Source organism: Acomys minous (assembly GCF_964271855.1).
Source record: "Acomys minous genome assembly, chromosome: 12".
NCBI lineage: Eukaryota > Metazoa > Chordata > Mammalia > Rodentia > Muridae > Acomys > Acomys minous.
In genome coordinates, this window is record NC_140493.1 from 45,379,985 (window position 1) to 45,400,734 (window position 20,750).

A 20,750-nucleotide genomic window follows, 5' to 3' on the forward strand; every position below is an offset into this window, starting at 1 on the left:
AGGCGGGGGATACAGGGCTCTATAAGAACAAAGAAAGAGCTGAGAACCAGCTCTGGTTGTGTCTATAAATGTGAGTTCCTGTAAGTATTTATTGAATTTTGGGTTCTGGGTATGACAGAAGAGAGCACAAAGCTGTGAGTATGAGCAGAATCCCACCAAGAGGCCAGAGGTGGCAGGCTTCTCACCAATTTCTCTGAAGCCAGAGAGGGATGCACTGACCTTCTGGTCACACAGCTGTTTACTTGTAAACCACAGAGGAAAAGCGATCAGAGCAGGCAGAGTGCAGTCCAGGCTCGGCAAGGGATCAAATTATTTGTACTCTGTCAAAAGAGTCTTGTAAAATCAAGACATCGGGCCACACATGATCCTTCAACTCTTCTCGGCTTTCAGAATCCATGTGTAGGCAGAGCTTATTTTCTTACTTTTTATGTGACCCAGTTGCCTGGAAAATCGACAGGATAATGTATCATTATGAAGTTCAGGCCGAACTGTACTTGGAAAGTGGACACTGCAAACTGTAGAATGCTCTGAAACTGTTTGTTCTTGCTATTCTGTCAATGCCATTGGAGGGGAGCCAGTGTGTTATGAGGAGACTGAATGCAACAATTGCTTCCAAGCAGAAACGGACTGCCTTTGGGTCCAGATTGCTCTCTATGAAAGGCAAAGGCAGGTCCACCGAGTTGACTTGGAAAGCTTGGTGCCCACCAAGGAATGGTGACCTGAGCTTCTAGGTGGATGGGTGGAAAGGCACGGCTGCTGTGCAATCAATAATTCAAATAGGCACATTGTGTTATCCTTCAGGGCACCTTGCCTCCTGGTAACTCATCAATAAAATATTGGGTACAGTTGGAGCTCACAGCTAATCCCAAGAGCAGCATCGTCACTTGGAAATGCTGCCTGACATGGGCTCTAGAGCAGCAAAGATGTCTGTGGTCTGCAATTAAAGTCTCAGGCTAAGGAAAGAGCTTCAACACCCTGCTCTTGCTGTACACAGAAGGGCAGGTTCTGGCCCTGGAATCGGAGCCAGCCGTGGTAACTGTAGTCCTGGGGAAACTCTCTTTCTACCCACTGCAGGGCTCCATGTGTGTGTCTTGTGGGCCAGGCCTCCTTGCAGAATGTCTCTTTCACCCCAGAAGCACTCCAGACCTCGGGCTGAGGTTGATGAACTGGGAGCCAAGTGAATCATTTGGAGCCTTTTAACTGAATGCACAACTTCTACTTTATTAAATTTTCATGACTAAAGTAACACCGACTTAGTAAAAGGGAAGTGTGCAAATACAGGCAAAGTAAAAAGAAAGGCTTAGACAGGGAGTGAGTCCAGTCTCACCATTCCAGTACAGGCACAGCGCTTCCCAATGGGCAGTGGGGATGAGCCTTCCTGGAGGGCTGTGCAGGGCTAAGCTGAGAAGCTAAACTTTAAGGCACTGTTCCCCATTGCCCTCACTACAGCCTTGCGTGATTCTGTGGGTTCACGGGCTTATGTCCATTCAAACTGCTCTTTGCTCAAGATTTTTATATGTTAACTTGGGATTGACACATGACCAGAGTAGAGCAGTGTATACTTAGAAGTTTTTGTTCTGCTGTTTTCTTTTCATCAATTGATATGACTGTTCATGTTTGGCACGGTTGGAGTTAATTACTCATCTAGTTTCTTCCTGGTTGCTGTAACAGACCACTCTGGCCTGAATGCGGCTTAGGAGAAGAAAGGGTTTATTTTCGTTAAGGGTTAGAGTCCACCATTCAAGGAAGAAGGAACTCAAGGAAGAGCTGCTTGCTATATATGCCGCATTATCTCTCACTAAGGACCGCCCAGAGAAGGATGTACAGCAGAAACCATGGAGATCATTGCTCTGTGCCTCCATCACAGGCTCAAACTTAGATGCCGTTCTCATGCAGCTCAGAACCATCGTCTGTCTAGGGAATAGTGCTGCCCACAGTGACCAGGCTCTGCTACATCAAGTAATAATCAAGACCTCCCCCAAAACGCACAGACATGTCTATATCTGATGCCCAGGCAATTCCTGAATGGAGACTCCTTTGCTAGTTGGCAAAGCTAAATGGGAACACTGACAGTGCTGTGTGTGGCTCCCTGGTGTAGTTACTATCTTCCCCACATCTAAAAACTTCAGAATGCTACGTCACTGTCACTACAGCTTCCTTTATGGTCATAGGTGTGCAGGGTTCATGTCACAAGGCTGCCATCACACTGGGAAGCGATAGAGACAAGATTCAGACCCTGGGACGGCCTCTTGACCCAGTTCATTCCATCTCTGTGTTCCAAGAGCCCAAAGCTAATGGCAGCAATTGTTCTGACCCCACGAGGGAGAGGAGAGGTTGAAGCTCTCTGGGTCCCTTATTGGGAGAGGGATGCATTCAGCACTTTGGGATTTGATGATGGATCCCAGGACAGCTGTTTACTTTGTGGGGTTCTCAGAGACTCAGGCCCTCACTCCTGTGTTTCATTCAGGGGTCCTGACTGAAGCCATTTCTCCTAGACCCAGGTTGGAGTGTCCATTTATCTGTTTGTTTTAGCTATGGGGCCTGACATGGCTGAGTCAAGAGCATGTTGTGGATAAAGTCTTTCAGCCACAGCAAATCAGTCTTTTATTGCCCCTGAGGTGCTAAGATGCCTGGTCATTAGTTCAAACAGTGAGTGTTTATTGACCGACTCATGGTTCAGAAGCTGTTTCTGTAGCCAACTAAGTGAACTAACAAAGCTTTTTGGCATTTTCAGCTTTCTCATTTGTATGACACTTTCCTTGGAGTCTATGTCAACGAGAGACAAGGATGGGCTGCAGCCTTCCCAGGAAACTAGCTTCGAATTCCGCCAACTGACTTTTTAGTTGTTCCCCCAAGAAGAACACACCCCAGTGCTTTTGCACTTGCTGGTTCCTTTGTTTATATCTCTGTTGTCTCTGGTTCCTGTCACATTATTGAGGGATAACCCTCAGCATCCTATGCTTAAAAGCCATCCCTGGTGACCCAGCTCCTGGACCTCCAAGAACCTAAACCATCAATCCACTTATGTGTCTGTGTGAGTGTATGTTGTGTGTGTATAGGTGCCCACGGAGGCCAGAGGAAGGTGTCGTATCTCCTGGAACATGGTGCTGAGAACTGAGCTAAGGTCCTCTAGAAGGGCAGTAAGCCTGTCAAAGCACAGACCCTTCTCTTCAGCCCTTACATTTAACCCTTTTATTGCTTTTATCTCCATTTGAAAGTAGATTATGTATTGTTTAGTAATATGTCTATTGTCTGCAAGCAGAATGTAGCTACACGAGGAAAACAATTTTGCCAGAATTTTTCTGGGCCATGGGACAGCGTAGACACTTTGCAGATGCTCAATGATATCAGCCGAGTGAATGCACAGGTACCATAAGGGCTATGAGGTCCTTGTGTCAGAACTTGATATAATACTTAGCCCGATATATGGTTAGTTCTCAGGAAATGTGAGTTGTTTCTAAGCACCCAATAACATCAAGGCTCTGCTTCACACCCCCTTTTCCAATTTATACAGTGCACCTCTAAGTCAGAATTTTGGCCTTATAGATCGTGCATCTAAGAAGTGATCAATAAGAGAGGTGAGTGAGGGGAAAACCTTAAATTGTGTGCTTGACCTAGTATATTCACAGACCAATGAAACCATCCTTGTTCTAAAAAAAATTAAACCTTTTTATTAGTATATTTATTTTATATATAAAAGAAATACAAAAAAAGAGAGAGAAAGGAACACAAAGAAAATGCTTTTTATGGCAAATCGGATTTGTCGGTGCCTTCGGCTTGTGCCCCAGGCTCTGGCCCACTGGGTGTTAACAAAGTCCGCCGGTTGTAATGGCCCTTGATGATGCCCGAGTTGCTGTTCTCATTGAGCAGCTGTTTCTGCCTTTGCCTGTTGAGAGACTGGACAAGGCCAAGCACAACGGCAGCCAGAGAGTATTGCCCGGGCAGTCTCCTTGGGGGTAAGATGAATGGGTTGGGTTGGACTCTTCCCAGGAGAAAGTACGTTTTGATTTTCCCTTCTTGCTCGCTGATACCCTTCACATAGATCTCTCCTCGGTAGTCAAAAGCAAAGCCCTGGTCCTTCAGGATAAGATAAGTCTCCTCCGGCACCTGGATCCGGCCACTCACCCCTGTGCTGTCCATACGACTTGCCAAGTTCACAGTTTTGCCCCAAATGTCATACTGTGGTTTCTTAGCGCCAATCACGCCTGCTACCACGGAGCCGTGGCTGATGCCTACAACAGAACCCAAAGGAGCAAGAAGTGAGGAAGAAGAAGGACACTTAGGTGTGACTGGTTGGTGTAGGTGAATCTCTTGGGGGGAGCAGCATAGTCTAGTTCCCACCTCTGTCACTAACTAAGTGAGTATCTGGGTCAGTATTTTTAGCATATGTGGACATCACTCTACCCATCTGTGGACTGGAATATAAAGGGAAGCTTATTTAAAGAAATACGTGCAAAGCCACTGCCAGAGACTGAGCAGTATAATAGAATCATCATTTCCACATGCACATAGACTTATCTTGGATGTGGGATGATCAAGTGCTGATCAGAATTCAGGGCCCAGGGATCTTCTATTGCTTATGCAGTGCTCTAGGAGCTTGGGCAGACCATCTCCTTCGCTATTTTCATTCAGGTCTTCAGCCCATGGCCGTGTCTCCTTTATATCCCTTGTCCTCTGGAAGCCCCTTTCCTACCACTATAGAAAGGGAAGGCTTTCTGATCTTTACAGTGGATCCAATGAAAACTCATTTAAACATCTGCTAGGAATTCTTCATACCTAAGGAGGAACCACTGCTCCTTAGGATTAGAATCCATAGGTTCTTTGAGCTAGCTTTTGCCTGGCTTGCCAGCCTAATTCACCCACCTTCTCCTCCCGCATCACCACCACGCCACACTGAGCTGCTGCTTCTCTGACCTGGTAACCTTGGTGCTATAGTCATGTTTTGTTTGAACTCTTTGTGTGCCTTGCTCTAATCACGTACTTCATTTGGAAGTGCTTTTTGTGATAGTTTCAATGCTTAATCCTGCAGGAAACCTAGATGACTGACTCTTCTAGAAACAACAGACTTTCACTTAATGTGTACCATGCATATCTTCTGTCTCCCGTGAGAAAAAAATTCACAATTCTAGAAATGTTGACTAGGCATCTCATATGTGAGATACTGGTGGTGGAGAGTGGTAAGAAGACATAGGCTTGTCTCCTACTGGAGAGACAGAAAATAATTTTAAAAGCAGGTAATGAAAGCAAAATCCATCAGTGTGCAGGGATAGAAAGAGACCAGAGGCATTGTGTTTTTGAGTAGAGCAGTTAGGAAAGAATTTCTGACCCGAGATTTGAGGAAAGTAATAGAATTAGTCTTATAGATATATGGATAAGATCATTCTAGGCAAGTGCAAAACACTATGGACACAGACACTACATACTATTCTCCACACACACACACACATACTATATATTACACAACACACTATATATACATAACTATACATACATATACACACTATACATAAACTACACAACATACTATACATAAACACTTATACACTATACATTAAACTATACATATGCACATATGAAATATATATACACACATATACTACACACTACTTACTACATTACACACAGGGACTCTATACATTATACACCACATACATATACATACATATTGGCACTACACACAATATACAACACACACAGAGTAGAATGCACAGGAATCACAATGATGATTAATCCTTTAAAACCTCGAGAGACATTATGTCATTTGATTCTCATATGATTTCTATAAGGTCACAGGCAGCGGCAGTGATGATGTAGCTTCTAGCCTGCACATGAAGAAGCTGGGGCTGAAAAGTCTCCATGTCTTGCTTAAAGTCAGAGTTGGTTACACCAGACATGAAATGCAGACCGAGAAGCTCAGTCCAGTGGAGATTTAAAGTTTCTAACTCTAGGGATCAACAAAACAACACCAGCAGTTTACTATATCACACCAAGGGGTAGCCCTGATATCACCCATGTCTTTGGAATTTACTTAGACTATTCTCTCTTCTGAGCTAACGTTTCCTTTCGATTCTTGGTTCAATTGTGAAGTCAATGATTTCCAAAAGGACACGAATTTGATGGGAGATGTGGGATCCAGCCTTCAACACCCTGTCTATAGATCAACACCATAAATATAAATCCTTGTTTTAAAGAACAAAAGCGTGTGCCATTCTTCTCATCTGAGGAACAGATACTGGTATTTCTTAACCTGCCATTCTCGTCTTGCCAGCTGTTAAGGGAGAGCCTAATGAAGTCAAATGGCTTGTCAGCCACAGGAGGCCTACAGCATGAAGTCAGCAGCAAAGGTTGTTTTAAACTGCTGCTCAGTAGCCACCGTGTCATTCATCTCAGAGTCAGGCTCCCTGAGCTGCTGCTGGCATGACTGTTTGGCTGAGTGGTGTGATGTCAGGCTAGTGGCTCCTCTGTTTTGGGACTGATTTCCTCATCTACAAAATGTAAATGTGAGTTAGAGCAGGGGCTCTCAGGCTGAACTTCTAGAGGCTCCTGAAAGCCCAGAGCAAGTGGAGGCATGAACAAATAATGCTAACATGGAGTATTTATTCAATATCAGTGATTGCTTTGTGGCTACTTTTCATGAAGACATTATGTCTCTGCAATGGAAAGAGACTGCATGGCTGAGAAACTGTTGCTTTCTGCCTGCATCTGGCTCAATACAGTATGGGATTGCCTTGGAGGGAGGATCCTGCTGTTGTCTAAGGCATTATCCAGAGGGAGCAGAGAACAACTCATTGACCACTGGTTTGGAGAGATACAAAAGAGCCAGAATTCCATGATTTTGGGATCATTAGCTGCTTCTCTTAGCATGTCCTTGTATAGGTGGTGAGGGTGCTAGACAGATACATTGGAGGAGAGGCCAGCCTACTGTTTGTTTTGCACTTCTGCACAGGTCAGGATGCTGCCTTGCTGCTAGCATCTTGGATGAGGAAGTCCAGAAAGGCTTGAGTTGACTCTGTGCCTGTCCTTGTCAGGGTCATACAGAACCTCATGCATTTTGCAAGAAAAAAGCTTTCCTGGACCGCTGCCTAGAACATGGGGGGGGGGGCGGTGGCTAATGGAACAAAGACACTTAGACCAACCGGGCCTCTGCCTCTAGCTGCAACTCACCGATTCGGAGTTCAAAATTATTGAACGAATGCTTGTTGATCTCCTGTATGCTTTCGGCCAGGGCAAGAGAGAAGTCAGCCAGAGCACACAAATGTCCCCATTTGTCTTCACATTGCTGGAGAAAACACGAGAGAGGGGTGCCTTCAGTGTTACACGTGTTTGATGTCTTCAACAGAGGTTTTAGTCTCACCCCAACTGCACATCCCATAGAAGGAAATAAACATGCAAGTAAAGCCCTACACACTCAAGCGATCAGTATCTCCAAGGTGTGAGATCATAGGAGATTCAATTAACGTGCCAGTGCATGGGTGTCATCACAGCTTCCCCTCACATCTACGCTTGTCCAGGAAGGTTGCTGCATTATGGATTCCTCTGTGTGCTCACTGGTGTGCATGCATTGGTGCATGCATCTGTACATGTTCCTTTCCTGTGCATGTAGGATTCTCAGTCTGAAAGCTATGTCTGTTTCCTCTGAAATGTTCACAGCATCTGATTAAGAGGTGTTTTATAAGCTGGGTGCGGTGGTGCATGCCTGCAATCCCAGCACTCAGGGAAGAGGAGGCACGCAGATTGCTGTGAGTTCGAGGCCAGTCTGGTCTACAAGGTGATTCCAGGACAGCCATGGCTACATAGAAATCCTGTCTCAAAAAAACAAAACAACAAAACAAAAAGATGTTTTATATATACTAGTGAAAAGTGAAACATTTCAGGGAGGTGCAGAGTGAGCCTCTTTATCTCTGTTTCCAAATTGATAAAGCAAGGCAAAGTTGGTGGTCCTGACTACCTCTTCACAGTTGAATGAAATTTTCTGTGTGAGAGACTTTGGGACCCTACAGAGGCTGGTAGTTCAATTAAAGGCCAGGCATCAGATATTTTGGGTATTTTTTTGTAACTAGTCAATGGTGCTATTTTGGTTTTTAAATGAGCAAAAGATATAGTAGAAATAAATGGGAATGCCTGTGTACAACAAAACTTTATTTACAAATATGAATGGTGGTGCAGGTGTGGAGTAGAGACACTTGGTTTTTTTAACTCCTGCTACTGGGAGCCACAAGTGTATACCAGCATGTGTCTCATCTCACATAGCTATGTGTAGAGTATTTTCCTTTAATAAAAATATGTGCAAGAAGGATAAGTGCAATATTGACCTACTGAGGCATCCATTTCCCTAATGGCTTTGACTCAAAGTCATATAAAATCTGTTGACTACTTACAAGGTCATAAGCTTTATATGGGGTACATGAAAGTTATCTCAAATATCTCACTTATTAGCCCTGGAAGGTAGGCATTAGTATCCCCATTAATACTGGTACCTGACACACAAACATTTTACAAAGCAACCCCACCCCCATTACCCCCACCCCTGTCTGTCACCAACCATTACCACCTACCAGCCACCCCAGACACCACCCTCATCACCACCATGTAAGAGTTTTTGAGGGATAAAGTGAAGGGGGTTTTGTGATGCACACAGCTAAATCCACAGCCAATGTATTTCTTGGCCCAGATTTTTTTCAGTGAGATTTTAGCAGAGATTTTAGCACCTCATCCAGCAAACCTCTTTTGTCAAGAGTGAATGTACATCCCGCAATCAGGACAGCCCAGTTTAGACTTCCCTCCCATTGTTCTCCAAGCCTTCCTTAGCACATGACAACAGTCAGCCCCATGCCGACGTGTGTCGAAGTCCAAGGACCTTACCTGTTTCTCTGGGGACAGTCCTGAGACGGCCATGTAGGTGCTACCAATGGTCTTGATCTTCTCGATGTCTTGAAAGCGGTCCTCCCCGAGCAGCTGTGATGGGTTCAGGGCTCAACATTAGTCCTTTTGTTCACACAGCTGCTGTGTGGTGCTCTAGCAGCCTGGGGATCCTGAAAATGCAAACTACACCCTCCCATTCACTATGGAGAAAGAGTTTACTAAAATGGTTGAGCATCATTAATGTAGCTTCTTTTCTCTCTGAGGGTAATGCATTCAGTCAATCAAGCCATATTTATAAGTACTTGCTAAATGTCAGACGGGTGGGTGTGTCTAAATACTCAACCATTTCAGTGGCTCCTGGGAGAACCAATGGGTATTTGATAAGCTTAAATAAGAAATGTTCCCCAATCAGTCAATGAGTCTTCCGACTTGTACTTAGAATGTTGCCCCTCTGACCTTTCCCTGTCAGTACCTTGGTCTAAGCCACAGTTAGCATTCAGCCATACCACTCCTGTCCTTGCCTCCTCACCCCTACCACAGTGGCCAGGTGATATCATTTATGATTGAGTCCAAGCATGTCTCTGCTTTGTGTAAAACCCTTTAATATCTTCCAGCTCTACTCAAGGCCAAAGTCAGTATTCACTGAGGCCAGCAAGGCTTGCCATAACCAACCCACTGAACCCAAGCCCTGGCCCCTGACCTTTTTGCTAATCTTTGAACAAGACAGGTCTGCTTCAGTCTCAGGATGCTTGTGTTTTCTAACACCTATGGGGCTACTCTTCCTTCACACAATGACCTGGCCATTCCCATTCTTCCTTCTCATCTGCCTGACTCTTGTCCACTCCATGTTGCCTCAATCTAAATGGAATGCAGCCTACATTCTCACATAGCCCTTGGGAGTCTGCTTCCCCATTCCACCTCCCTTCCTTAGTGTTGGCCTTGACTTTGTTTACTTTATTTGGATGTTAAGACTCGTGGTAAGTATCAGCCCCAATTATGTTTAAAACTTAGAGCCTACGTGGAGCCTTGAGCACAGCAGTGCTGAATGAATGAATGAATTAAAGAAAAGCTACCAGCCTTTAAGTTTCCTACATGTTACCTGCAATTTAGATAGCAGTGTTAAGAAAAGGGAACTAATCCAGGAATGGTGGTAGATGCCTTTAATCCCAGCCCTGGGGAGGCAGAGGCAGGTGGATCTCTTGTGAGTTTGAGGCCAGCCTGGTCTACAAAGAGAGTTCCCTGTCTCAAAAAACTAAACAACAACAACAACAACAACAAAACAAACAAAAAAACTAAAAAAAAAAAAACCAAACCAAACCAAAAACAAAAACAAAAATCATAAATAAATAAATAAATAAAAGGAAAGAAAGGGAAACTTTGGTCTAATATTTAGTAACTCTTCAATGGGCAGAACAATGCCCTTGAGTCAGGCCCTAGCCAAGTCAAGTTCCCAATCCTCCTCATAATCCACATATGCTATCCTCCATGGTCAAAAGGGACTTTGATGGTGATATAAGGATTTTAGGATGGAAACTAACACGGGGAGATTTTACATGATAAATGCTCTTATAAGTAAGAGACAGATGTAGGAGAAATAGAGATGGGGATACTGTGGAGGAAACAGAAATGACCAATAGCTTTATAGATGGGAAAAAGCCATGAGCCAAGGACCTCAAGTGTCTCTAAAAGTTGAAATAAGGCAAGAAATGGATTCTTCACTGGAGCCTCCAGAGGGAACACAGTCCTACCAAGATCTAGATGTTAGCACCGTTTAGTTCCCCAACTCTTTGCCTCCCTTTAATACAATAATATTTGCATGTCTCAAGTGCTTGGCATGGATAGGCAGATGGGATAGATAGACCTGAGTTCAGGTAGGAAGGTCGGCATACTTTGATGTCTGCTCTTTGCTTAAAGACACATGCTGGGCATATCCTATCTTTCAGCTGGCCTTAAGTTCTGAGTAGTTTAACTTGAAGCTCTTGGGAATACCATCATTTTCCCATCTCCCTCTACCTCCATACAACTGAATTTTTCTATCTTCCTGCCAGCTATGGCACAGCAGAAATGGTGCTTTTGTCTTTACTTTAGAACTACTTTGCTAGAAGCCAATGTTATGAGGCACCAGGAGCCCTCAGAACATGAGGCTGACTGATCTTGGACTTCTTTTCTCCAGATCTATAAACTAAAGATGCTTCTTTCACTTAAACAATGTCAATGCCTCTTCCTACTGCTGTCTTCATAGGAGAGGAGATTGAACTCAGAGCCTTTCATGTGTTAGCCAAGTTGTTTTCCAAGCCGGAGACAGTGTCTCTAAATATGCTAGGCTCAGTAGTAGGTCCTGGAGACTCAGCAGGGTACAAAGAGATGTTTCTATCATGAATGTATAGCCTATTTTAGAAGACAGGCTGCCACTATGGAGTTCCTCCTCACATCTTACAATGCCCTAATCATGCCTCCATATTGATGCACTAGCCATATCTCCTTCTATGAAAGTGGCGTATTGTCTGCACGGTGAAGCCATGAGAGGCAAGAAATGACTATATCTGATTAATGTTGACCTTGCTCTGTTATTTCCCACATATATGGAATCATAATGTGCCACCTCAGAAGCAGAGAGCAGAAAGGTTGTTATAAAAGCCATTAGGGAATCAAAATGAAGTGGAAATACAGAGATAGTTGTCATAGGGTAGATTGTTTCAGGGAGACAGAAGGAGAAGTTGTGGAGACCATTGCACACTTTGGTGACTAAAATAAATAATGGTGTATTGTATACCTGAACATCCTCAAGGGGCTATACTTCAAGTGTTTTCCCACGAGGTGGGGTGATGAATATGTTGATTGACTTAACTAGTCTACATTTCATACACATATCAAGATATCAATTTATTCAGATAGAAATTGTGAAAATTAAATAACATACTACATGTTTGCATTTGGAAAACACCCCAGCGCCCTGATACTTAGATTTACCTCATCAAAGTCCGCGATGATCTCATTCAGCAAGCGCAGACATTCCACTCCCTGGTTGTTCATTTCTGTCTGAGAGTAAAAGTCTGCAAATCCAGGGATGGAGGCAAACATGACCCCGACGGCATCATAGGATTGAGAATATAGCTCCTGGGGCAGAGAGGAGGCAGAAATGATGATCAGAGCTCAAGTTCGGCTATGCTGCTGTCTGTGCATAAGGACCTGGCAAATGGGTGCAGGAATCCAGTGGCAGGACAGAAAATAAGAGTTCAGGCATGATATGTCAACACTGTATGTCTCAATACCCCCAGGCTGCTATAGCCAAATATATCAAGATGGGTTGATTGTAATCCACAAATTTATTTCTCATGTTCTAGATGTTTGGAGGCATTTGACAGATTTAGTGTATAATGAAGAACCACTTTCTGATTCAAAGGTGGTACATCCTAGCTGTGTCCACACATGCCAGAAAGAGCAAGGCAGCTCCCTTGGAACTCTTTAATATGCCCAAATCCAGTTCTCATGGTTTGGACACAAAGAGTCTTCCAACAGCTTCATTGTTAAAGACTTGGTCCCTGGCTGGTGGATCTGACCATTGAGAGGTACTCTGGATCTCGGGGGCTTTGTCCGCACGAGTTAACTCTTGATGGATTGATAAGGTGGTATTAGTGGGACATGGTAGAGGATAGGAGAGGGAACCTAGCTGGAGGAGGTAAGTTACTAGTGTATACTAAGAAAAACACATGTTAGATGTTCCATACTTGGCCCATGAACACAGAATCATTAGGATAATAAAAAGCATGTGCTCTTAAGCTTCAGTTGAGCCAACACTTCACTTCTGAATGTCAAGCCTTTGTCCTTGGTCAGTTCTTTTGTTCTCCTCAGTGACTGGTCCAGTCTCACCATTCTCCTTAACCAGAAACACTGGCCTTCTGAATAGATGATCTTGCTCCTGCTTCACCAAGAAAGCTACAGCTGGGTGGTTTTAAAACTGGTTTTAGTCCTTATATGCACACATCTACACGTGTAATTATCGCCATCTTTCTTGCTTCAACTCCAGTCATGTTTCACCTCTTTCTGATAGTTAAGGTCTTGGCTCCTATAATTTCTTCAGTGACTTTCCCTCTGCCTTTGTTAGGTTATCTATCACTGTGACGAAAACGAAAACGCCACGACCAAAGAGCAGGTTGGGGAGGAAAGGGTTTATTCAGCTTACACTTCCACATTGCTATTCATCACCAAAGTAAGTCAACACAGGATTTCAAACAGGGCAGGACTGTGGAGGCAGGAGCTGATGTGGAAGCCATGGAAGGGTGCTGCTTACTTTCTTGCTTCCCATGGCTTGCTCAGCCTGCTTTCTTTCTACTAGCCTAGGTACCATTGCACCACCCACCATGGGCTGCCCTCCCCTATTGATCACTAATTGGGAAAATGCCATACAGCTGGAGCGTATGGAGGTGTTTTCTCAACAGGCTCCTCTCCCTCTGATGGCTCTACTCTACTTTGTGTCAAGATGCCACACAAAACCATCAAGTATAACTTCCATTGCAGCCAATCCTCTCCTTGCTTATGTCTTACTCCTGCCCCCTCCATGCTGATCCCCACTCTGTCTTTTCTAAGAGAAAGGACAGCATAGGCTGGATCCTGCAGGCTCATGTGTCTATCAGCCAGTCTCTCTTCATCCTGGCTTTCATCCTTCTTAAGCTGTCTTTCTCCTCTGTCTATTTCTATTCACATCTCAAGATGGAATGAGACAAATGGAGAGAAAGTCATCTGTATTGGGGAAAATCAGTGCACACATGTAAGTTCCTATCTTACTGGGCATCCACATAGCTCATTACGTTGACCACTTAGGTCCTTGAGTCTCTTGACTTTCTGTGAAATATCTTGTTTTCTCATGCTTGCCTTCTTTAAGGATTTGTTTTTTGAAAAACCTTCCGCCTGTTTTGTCTGTGAATCAGTGAATGGATCACATTGAATGTCTTTGCCTGATCGAGCTTACTCATGCTCCGCCTCTCTATTGCCCACACATAGCAGTTTCAAAATTCCAATTTCTAGATTAGTTCTGGGCCTTTGCTCATCCTGCCTTGTTTTCACAGTCTTCAAACTATAGACTACACGCCTAGTGGGCTTTCCCTTCGTCATGAAGCCCTCATCTGTTCCTTCTTTCTCTGGTAGCAATACCACAGTTGGAACCTACAAAGGGAGTGTCAGTTATCTTTGACTCTTTCTTTGTGCTTATTGACCTTATTTTAGTGTTCCTGCTATTTTAAAAAGTAGAGCTCTTTTCGGTGTCTTGCTTTGTCACTAATAAAAAAGCTTCCTACTTGGAGGCCTCCAGCTTTATTCATCTCAAGGGCATTCTCTGTGTGCCACCTAGAGCTACCTTTTTAAAAAGGATATGTGTGATAGTGGATATTATACACTCCCCCAGTCTTAAAGCTCTCCAGTGGCCCTACAGTTGCCCTCAAGATAAAATTCTATCACTACATCATGGCCCAGATTCATGTCCTTACTATGACCCATCCCTTTAACCTAAGGGCCTACAAGTCTCAATTCACTGGGCTCCTAAAATACTAAAGCATTTCTGCTTTTTGATTTAGTGTTGGCATTGAACTCAGAACTATGCATGCTTGTGCTCTTCCACTGAATGATATTACCAGTATGCTTTTCTACTTGGGTGTCCTGTTGTAGCTGCTGCCACAGGTGCCCTCCATGGCTTTGAATAGGCAGGAAATCAATGTCCCCAAACCACAGGTCTCCAAAAACCACTGACAGGAAGTGGTGTTGTGTGCCTTCTTCCCTTACCCGTAGAGCCATGTAACTTTGGACTGTCAGACTCTGCTCTCGTTGCCTGCTTGGGTAGCTGATCTACCCAACAATGCATCATACTTCAGTGTCTGCTTTCTCTTCCTTATGTTCTGTATTTCCTAGGATCTCCTTCAGGGAAGTTGCTGCCTTTTAAGTTCTGGTTTTCCAAGTTTGCCTCTGGAGGAAGCCGAACAGTTCTACGTCACCATGTAAATACATTTATTTCTACCTCCTGTCCCTTGGCACTTAGCTCCTTAATGAGGCAAATTCTTGTTTCCTATCTTCACTAACCATGTACAGATGAGTTTTGTACAAACTTTCTAGGCTCTTAGATGGGGACAGGAGTCTGATGCATAATTTAGACATGGGTCTATTATAAGCAAACACCCACAACTAGTTTTTATGTTAATTAATGACTTCTTGGTCTTTTTAGGAAACATTCAAACCAAAAAGTACTTTCACATGAACCTGTGAGTTGTAGCAATCCAGTGACAATTTCTAGTTATTATCCCCACTTCACAGATAAGCAACACCAGACAGAGAAGACACGTTATTGTCCCAGATCACACAGCTAACAGTGCAATAGGTAGGGCTAGAAGGTTCCAGGGCTTCTGTATTCCACATATCCATGTGGACTTCCTCTATTATGCCCTAGGTCTGAGAAGTATGATGTCACTGGTTCGTGATCAATCTTGAGTTTGAAGTGTGAGTCAATTTAATTTTCATCCAAAGGGACATGGGCAGTGGGTGACTGGCTGAGCAAGACTTATAGACTGGAGAAGAACAGCAGAAAAATGGCTTCCTACTCACTTTAGTCTTGCGCAGGTATGACTGCATGGAAGGAAGCTAATTCTGCTTCATAAGTTAGACAACTTGTATAAATAAGCTCACAGAATGATATACTCCATACGTATATCATTCGTACGGAGTACATAAAAGCCTCTACTACTCAATTGCCTATACTATTACTTTGTGAAGGCTGTTCTCAGAGTAACTTAAACTACAGAAATGTATTTTCTTATAATTCTGGAGGCTGGAAAGCTGAGATCAAGGCACTTCAGAGGGTCTTCTGCTCAGAGAGTACATGCCCATCTCCCTCTTACCTTACTGTGTTCTTCTCTTTTTACAACAGTGCCAGTGAGACTATGCTAGGACCACCTTAATGGCCTCATTAAAAAATGACTACCTTTCCTATGATAGCTACAGTCTTGGGCTTAGAATTTCAAACATAAATTTTGAGAAAGCAAAATCCATCCCACGCAACCTCTATTTCTATTTAAATGTAGAAAAGAAAAGAAAAAACATATTCTCTGAAATATACTCCATAGTTGTATAACCAACTTCCTTTTTATTCCCTACATTATAAATGCATCTACTGTGTACAATGGCTGCCCATTTGTCCATTGGAGTTCTAATGAATCCTAGCTCCTCCCATACACTTTTCCTTCGTTCCATTTCACAGCCTTGGCAGCATTGGGAATTCTCTGATTTTATTTTATTTTGCATGTGCTTCTTCTATATATGTAGTATGCATAGATAGTTGCAATGTATGTGCATTTGTATGTGTGTATAGATGTTTTCAGGCTGTGGACATGTGTATATGCTCATGTGTGTGAAAGCATGAGGCTAGTATTTGGAGTTTCTACTTTTTTCATTGAGACTGGTCCTCTCATCTGAACTGAGAGATCAACTCTGTGTTTAGTCTAACTACTCAGGTTGCCCCAGGAATCCCCTCTCTTGAATCCTTTCAAATGCTGGAATTACCATCATTCCTATTTGGCATTTATATGGGTGCTAGGTGTCCAAGATCTGGTTCTCACACTCACATGGTAGGTATTTTACCTACTAAGCCATTTCTCAAGCCACTTCTTTGATTTCTTAAAAATAAAATAAGATAATGATGACCCCAACTATTTTTACTAAGCAATTATATCCCAGGCACATCACAGCATGCATCATGTTATTTAATGTTCACAACAACTTCTTGAGACATATGTAATTAAGGTCTTTATTTTATTTATGGGAGGATGAGAGAGGTTGCAGTTAAGTACTTTGCTTAAAACTCTGAGATTTGATCACTGCCATTTGGCAAAGAGGCCCTGTGGGAACACAGAGGAAGGGGATGCAGGCTATCCAAATGAGACCTCAGAGGTTGTGGTCAGACGGTGGGGGAGGAGGACTCCACCTGGCAAAGGTCTAGGGAAGGGGATTAGGGCAGTAGAAGGGGGGAGGGTGGGAGCAGGAAGATAAGATTGAGGGATTAACAATCTGGATGCAATGTGAATAAATTTAAATTATAACAATAAAAAAACCCTCACAGTTATTAAGGAGTAGAGCAGGGATTTATAACTGCATAGTGTGACTCCAGATGTGATCATTTAGGAATGATGACAATGCTAGTTATGATAAACAGGGACACATACTGCAACTGGAAACTCCATTGGCTCAATATTTGAATGAAAAGTTGATTTAACACTGGAGGGAATGTATGTTAGGCAGAAAACTGAACTTGAAGAAAATATGGACTCAGATCAGCTCTTGACTGTTGCATCTACTGGAAATGAGAGGAAGGGAAAGGGTAGCCAGGAGCCATTTCTCCTTTTGTCCAGATGTTAAGTGGTGAAGAGCGTGTCCTGGAGACAGTAATATCCATGAAGACAAATGTGCAAGTACAGGCTCGCAGGTGATGATGGGTTAGAGAAACAAAGGAGATCGAAATGGGATCCCTTGTTTCTCCTCAGGAACTGGAGCCAGAATAGCTCTATTTATCCACTCACTGGCTGCTGCAGAACATGTAGACTGGTATATCTCCATCCTCATGAGGGGCAGGAAGGGGAACCCATGCTATTGGGTACCACATATGGGAGGAGAAATCGTCTTCGTCATGGACACAAACAAGTCATTGTGGGGATAAATACTGGGACTCATGTTCCAGTCGCTGCGGCTCTTCTCACTATATTCTCCCCAAGTAGATGAGGTGGAAGATTTTATGTGGTGTCCTCCCAACCCCAGGAGATCAGGGCAATGAATGTGGTAAGAGAGGTAATGGCCCCTGCAGATATGGTCACATGACTTTAGGCATAAAAGTGGGCTTTCTGACCCTCATCCCTTCAGCTGTGAAAGGGTGCTGGCTCTTTCTCTGCTTGGTACCTGGTCACATTTAAATACTCTATTCCAGTTGGCTGTTTGTTCCATTAAACTGCAGCTGGCTGTAGTTTTGTCATTGGTCCTAGAGACAAAGGGAACTGCCTTCATCCTTGTCACTTTGAGGATTTGGGTGGAGACAGCCTTGCAGAAATTGCTGCCTACTGTGATTTAAATATGAACTGTCCATGATGGGCTTATGTACCGGGGACTTTGCTGTCAGCTAAAGGAATTTGGGGAAGTATCTGAGTGCTGAGGACCTTACCTAATTGATAGACTGATACTTTGATGGATTTACATTGCACACGTAGGAAGTGGGTCACTGGGGCATGTATCCAGAGGTGTACCTCATCCTCTGCTACCCGCTTCTTGCTTTTTCTAGCTGCAGTTCAGTGAAGTAAATGGCTCTGCTCTACTATATGCCTCTACCATGATCATGTGTCTGGAAATCATGGACACAATCAGTATCGACTGAAAGCCCTGAAGCTATAGGCAAAGCAGGCATGTCCCCCTTTAAGATACTTGCTTGCTCAGACATTCCACCACAGTAGTGAAAAAACAAACAACAACAACAAAAAACCCCATGAAAACCAAATGCGAGCGAGCGCGCGCGCGCGCGCGCACACACACACACACACACACACACAAACTCAACAAGCCTTGCTGTCTCTTTCCTCATCCCCATTGTTTCAGTTAGGGACACAGAGTCAAAGCAAGATAATTCAAGTTAGCATACAATGGTCCTAGTAAAAAATATAAAGGGAGAAATAGAAGACCCTAATACTCTCCCTGGGGACAAAGCCTCAGAGCTCCCATCCCTTTAGATCAGAAGACACTAGAACAGGTCAGAGAGCTTTTTACATAGGAATAGTATAGCAGTGGTCTTGAAGCACTCTGTGGAGGAACACAGCCAGCCTCATGTGATTCCCCAAGGAATGCATGTTCTGGCCTCACTGCTTCCCCTCCATCAGATCTCTTAGCACCCCTTATTGGCAATCCCCATCTGGGAGCCAGAGTCTATGGGCACTTACTGATGTTACATACCCTGTTTATCCTCAACCCATGATTTCTAACCCTACCCTTAGAAAAGAGGTGAAGGGGCTTGGAGAGCCATATGGGATAGAATCATGTCATCTACTCACCCCCTTCAGAGCGGGTCGCTTTATTTAACTCACTCTAATTAAACACTTCCAGTGTTCCATCTGTTTCTTTCTATTCTGGGTTTAAAGAAGCTAAAAACATGTTCTAAACTGTAGAAGGATAGATGAATATAGAAAAGCTATAATTGTTTTGTTGTCATCTTTCTGTGTGGGTTGAGAGTTCAGATTTGGACTGTGTAGGGAATTCTGAACACTCACATGCACCCCTCCTCCACTCCACATGCTGACGTGGGGACACTGCTGTCCTCTTTTCTCAGGGAACTCTGTTGCCTGATCCTTTCTGTGCCTAGGCTGCTGGGAACTTAGTCCTGTGCTTCTTATTCCAAGTGAAGCCAGGGGAGAAAGAATGTCTGAAACTTGCTAACCTTTGTCATTCAAATGTCTGCTCAAATGTCAGTGTTCTCTTAAAGACTAATCATGATCCTGGTCAGTGGGGTTTGGGCCACACCCTAGCTGAGTACCTGGAGTCTTGCACATCTCTAGTTTTCTTTTATTTCATGATGAAATCAATCTCTTTCCCAGGCACCTCTTGGTTTTGATGTTATGGCTGAAAAGCACCTTTCCATCATTGGGTCTGGGTTCACCTCAGACAGTCTTTCGGACTCTTTCTCTGGTGGTCACAATTGATGCACACCCACACCCTCTCTGCTCTAACAGTTGCCAAAGAACTTTTGCAACAAAGGTTCAAGAAAACCAGGCCCAAACACAACTCCATAATAAACATCTTTTGAGAACTGTGGGTAGTTTTGACCTGTACCATAAAAGACTTCTAAGACCCAAGTGCTTCTGCAGTTTGATGTCCAAATTATGCCTTATGTTTTACTTTTACTATTTTGTTTTGTTTTGTTTCTTCAGAGGCTTGGATGGGACTATCTCATTCTGTTAGCTAAGATTCCCAAGAAAAGGGTCATAAATTTAACATCTTTGGGGGTCTTAAAGGTAATATGAATGATAGAATGTGGTAGGGCAAATTGGAGACTTCATTATCTTCCTAAAGGCACTATACCCACAAATTGAAACAAGCTATCAAATTAATAACCAGTAGTCTCCATCTCCACCAGCTGGTCTAGCCTTTTCTAAGAGATAGCCTGCTGTCACCTTATTCTAAGGGTTGTCAGCCCCTCTTGAGCTGATTGCAAACTTTGTAATGAAAAGGCAGTCTTAGCCCAGCCTCTAAGACAGGGAGAATCGAGGGCAGCTGGTCTTGTTTGAGTGCTCCAGTAAGGGATCACAGATCAGGTGTAAGGATCAGTTTTGACCCAGGTTGGTGTAGCCTGTATTTTTGACATCATCATCTTGAAAATGCAAAGCAGCTGTAGTATTTCATCTTTGTAGGGCTTCTTCCTGAGGCAGAGTTCAAGGATGACCCCTGGGGGTCTGTCCATGGTGCTAGGTCGGCCTGAGAGGCTCACAGAGGAAGACCAAGCATTCTTACACACAGAGCCTCTGGCATTTGAAACAGCATTCAGTTGGCTCTTGAATAACTTTTGCTTTGAGGTTACAGGGTGAACTCAATGGTTTCAGTGTTTTCATCTCTCACTTCTCACATCAGCACCTTTTTTGAGGCCTTTACTTCCACCTCCACAGATGGAGCTCATCTTCTCTCTGTTTCCATCAACTCCTACCCCTGCCCCCTAATGTTGTACCTGAGATGTTTTAGGGTCTCTGATTAGCTTTAATCTTATTGTCCATAGATTATGTTCCAATCCATGCAGCTTATTAATTAAGTTATGTTTGGAACTTGCCCAAGCTCCCATCTTATTTAAAAGTGTTTCAAAGTCTTACCATAGCCCAAATGGCCTGACT

The 20,750-nt window shown here is 43.6% G+C and overlaps 1 protein-coding gene across 4 annotated transcripts in view; it reads right to left on the bottom strand.

The window, feature by feature from the left end:
• Nucleotides 1-3,645: 3,645 nt before the first annotated feature.
• Nucleotides 3,646-20,750, bottom strand: part of ADCY8 (adenylate cyclase 8) — a 210,137-nt gene continuing 193,032 nt past the window's right edge. For all 4 annotated transcript variants that reach the window (XM_084747915.1, XM_084747917.1, XM_084747916.1 and 1 more), the window contains 4 exons: nucleotides 11,833-11,979; nucleotides 8,863-8,955; nucleotides 7,165-7,279; nucleotides 3,646-4,232 (listed from right to left, as the gene is read on the bottom strand). In XM_084747915.1, coding sequence (XP_084604041.1) covers nucleotides 3,745-4,232; nucleotides 7,165-7,279; nucleotides 8,863-8,955; nucleotides 11,833-11,979 — 843 coding nt within the window. In that variant the 3' untranslated portion in view covers nucleotides 3,646-3,744. The remainder of the gene's footprint in view (nucleotides 4,233-7,164; nucleotides 7,280-8,862; nucleotides 8,956-11,832; nucleotides 11,980-20,750) is intronic.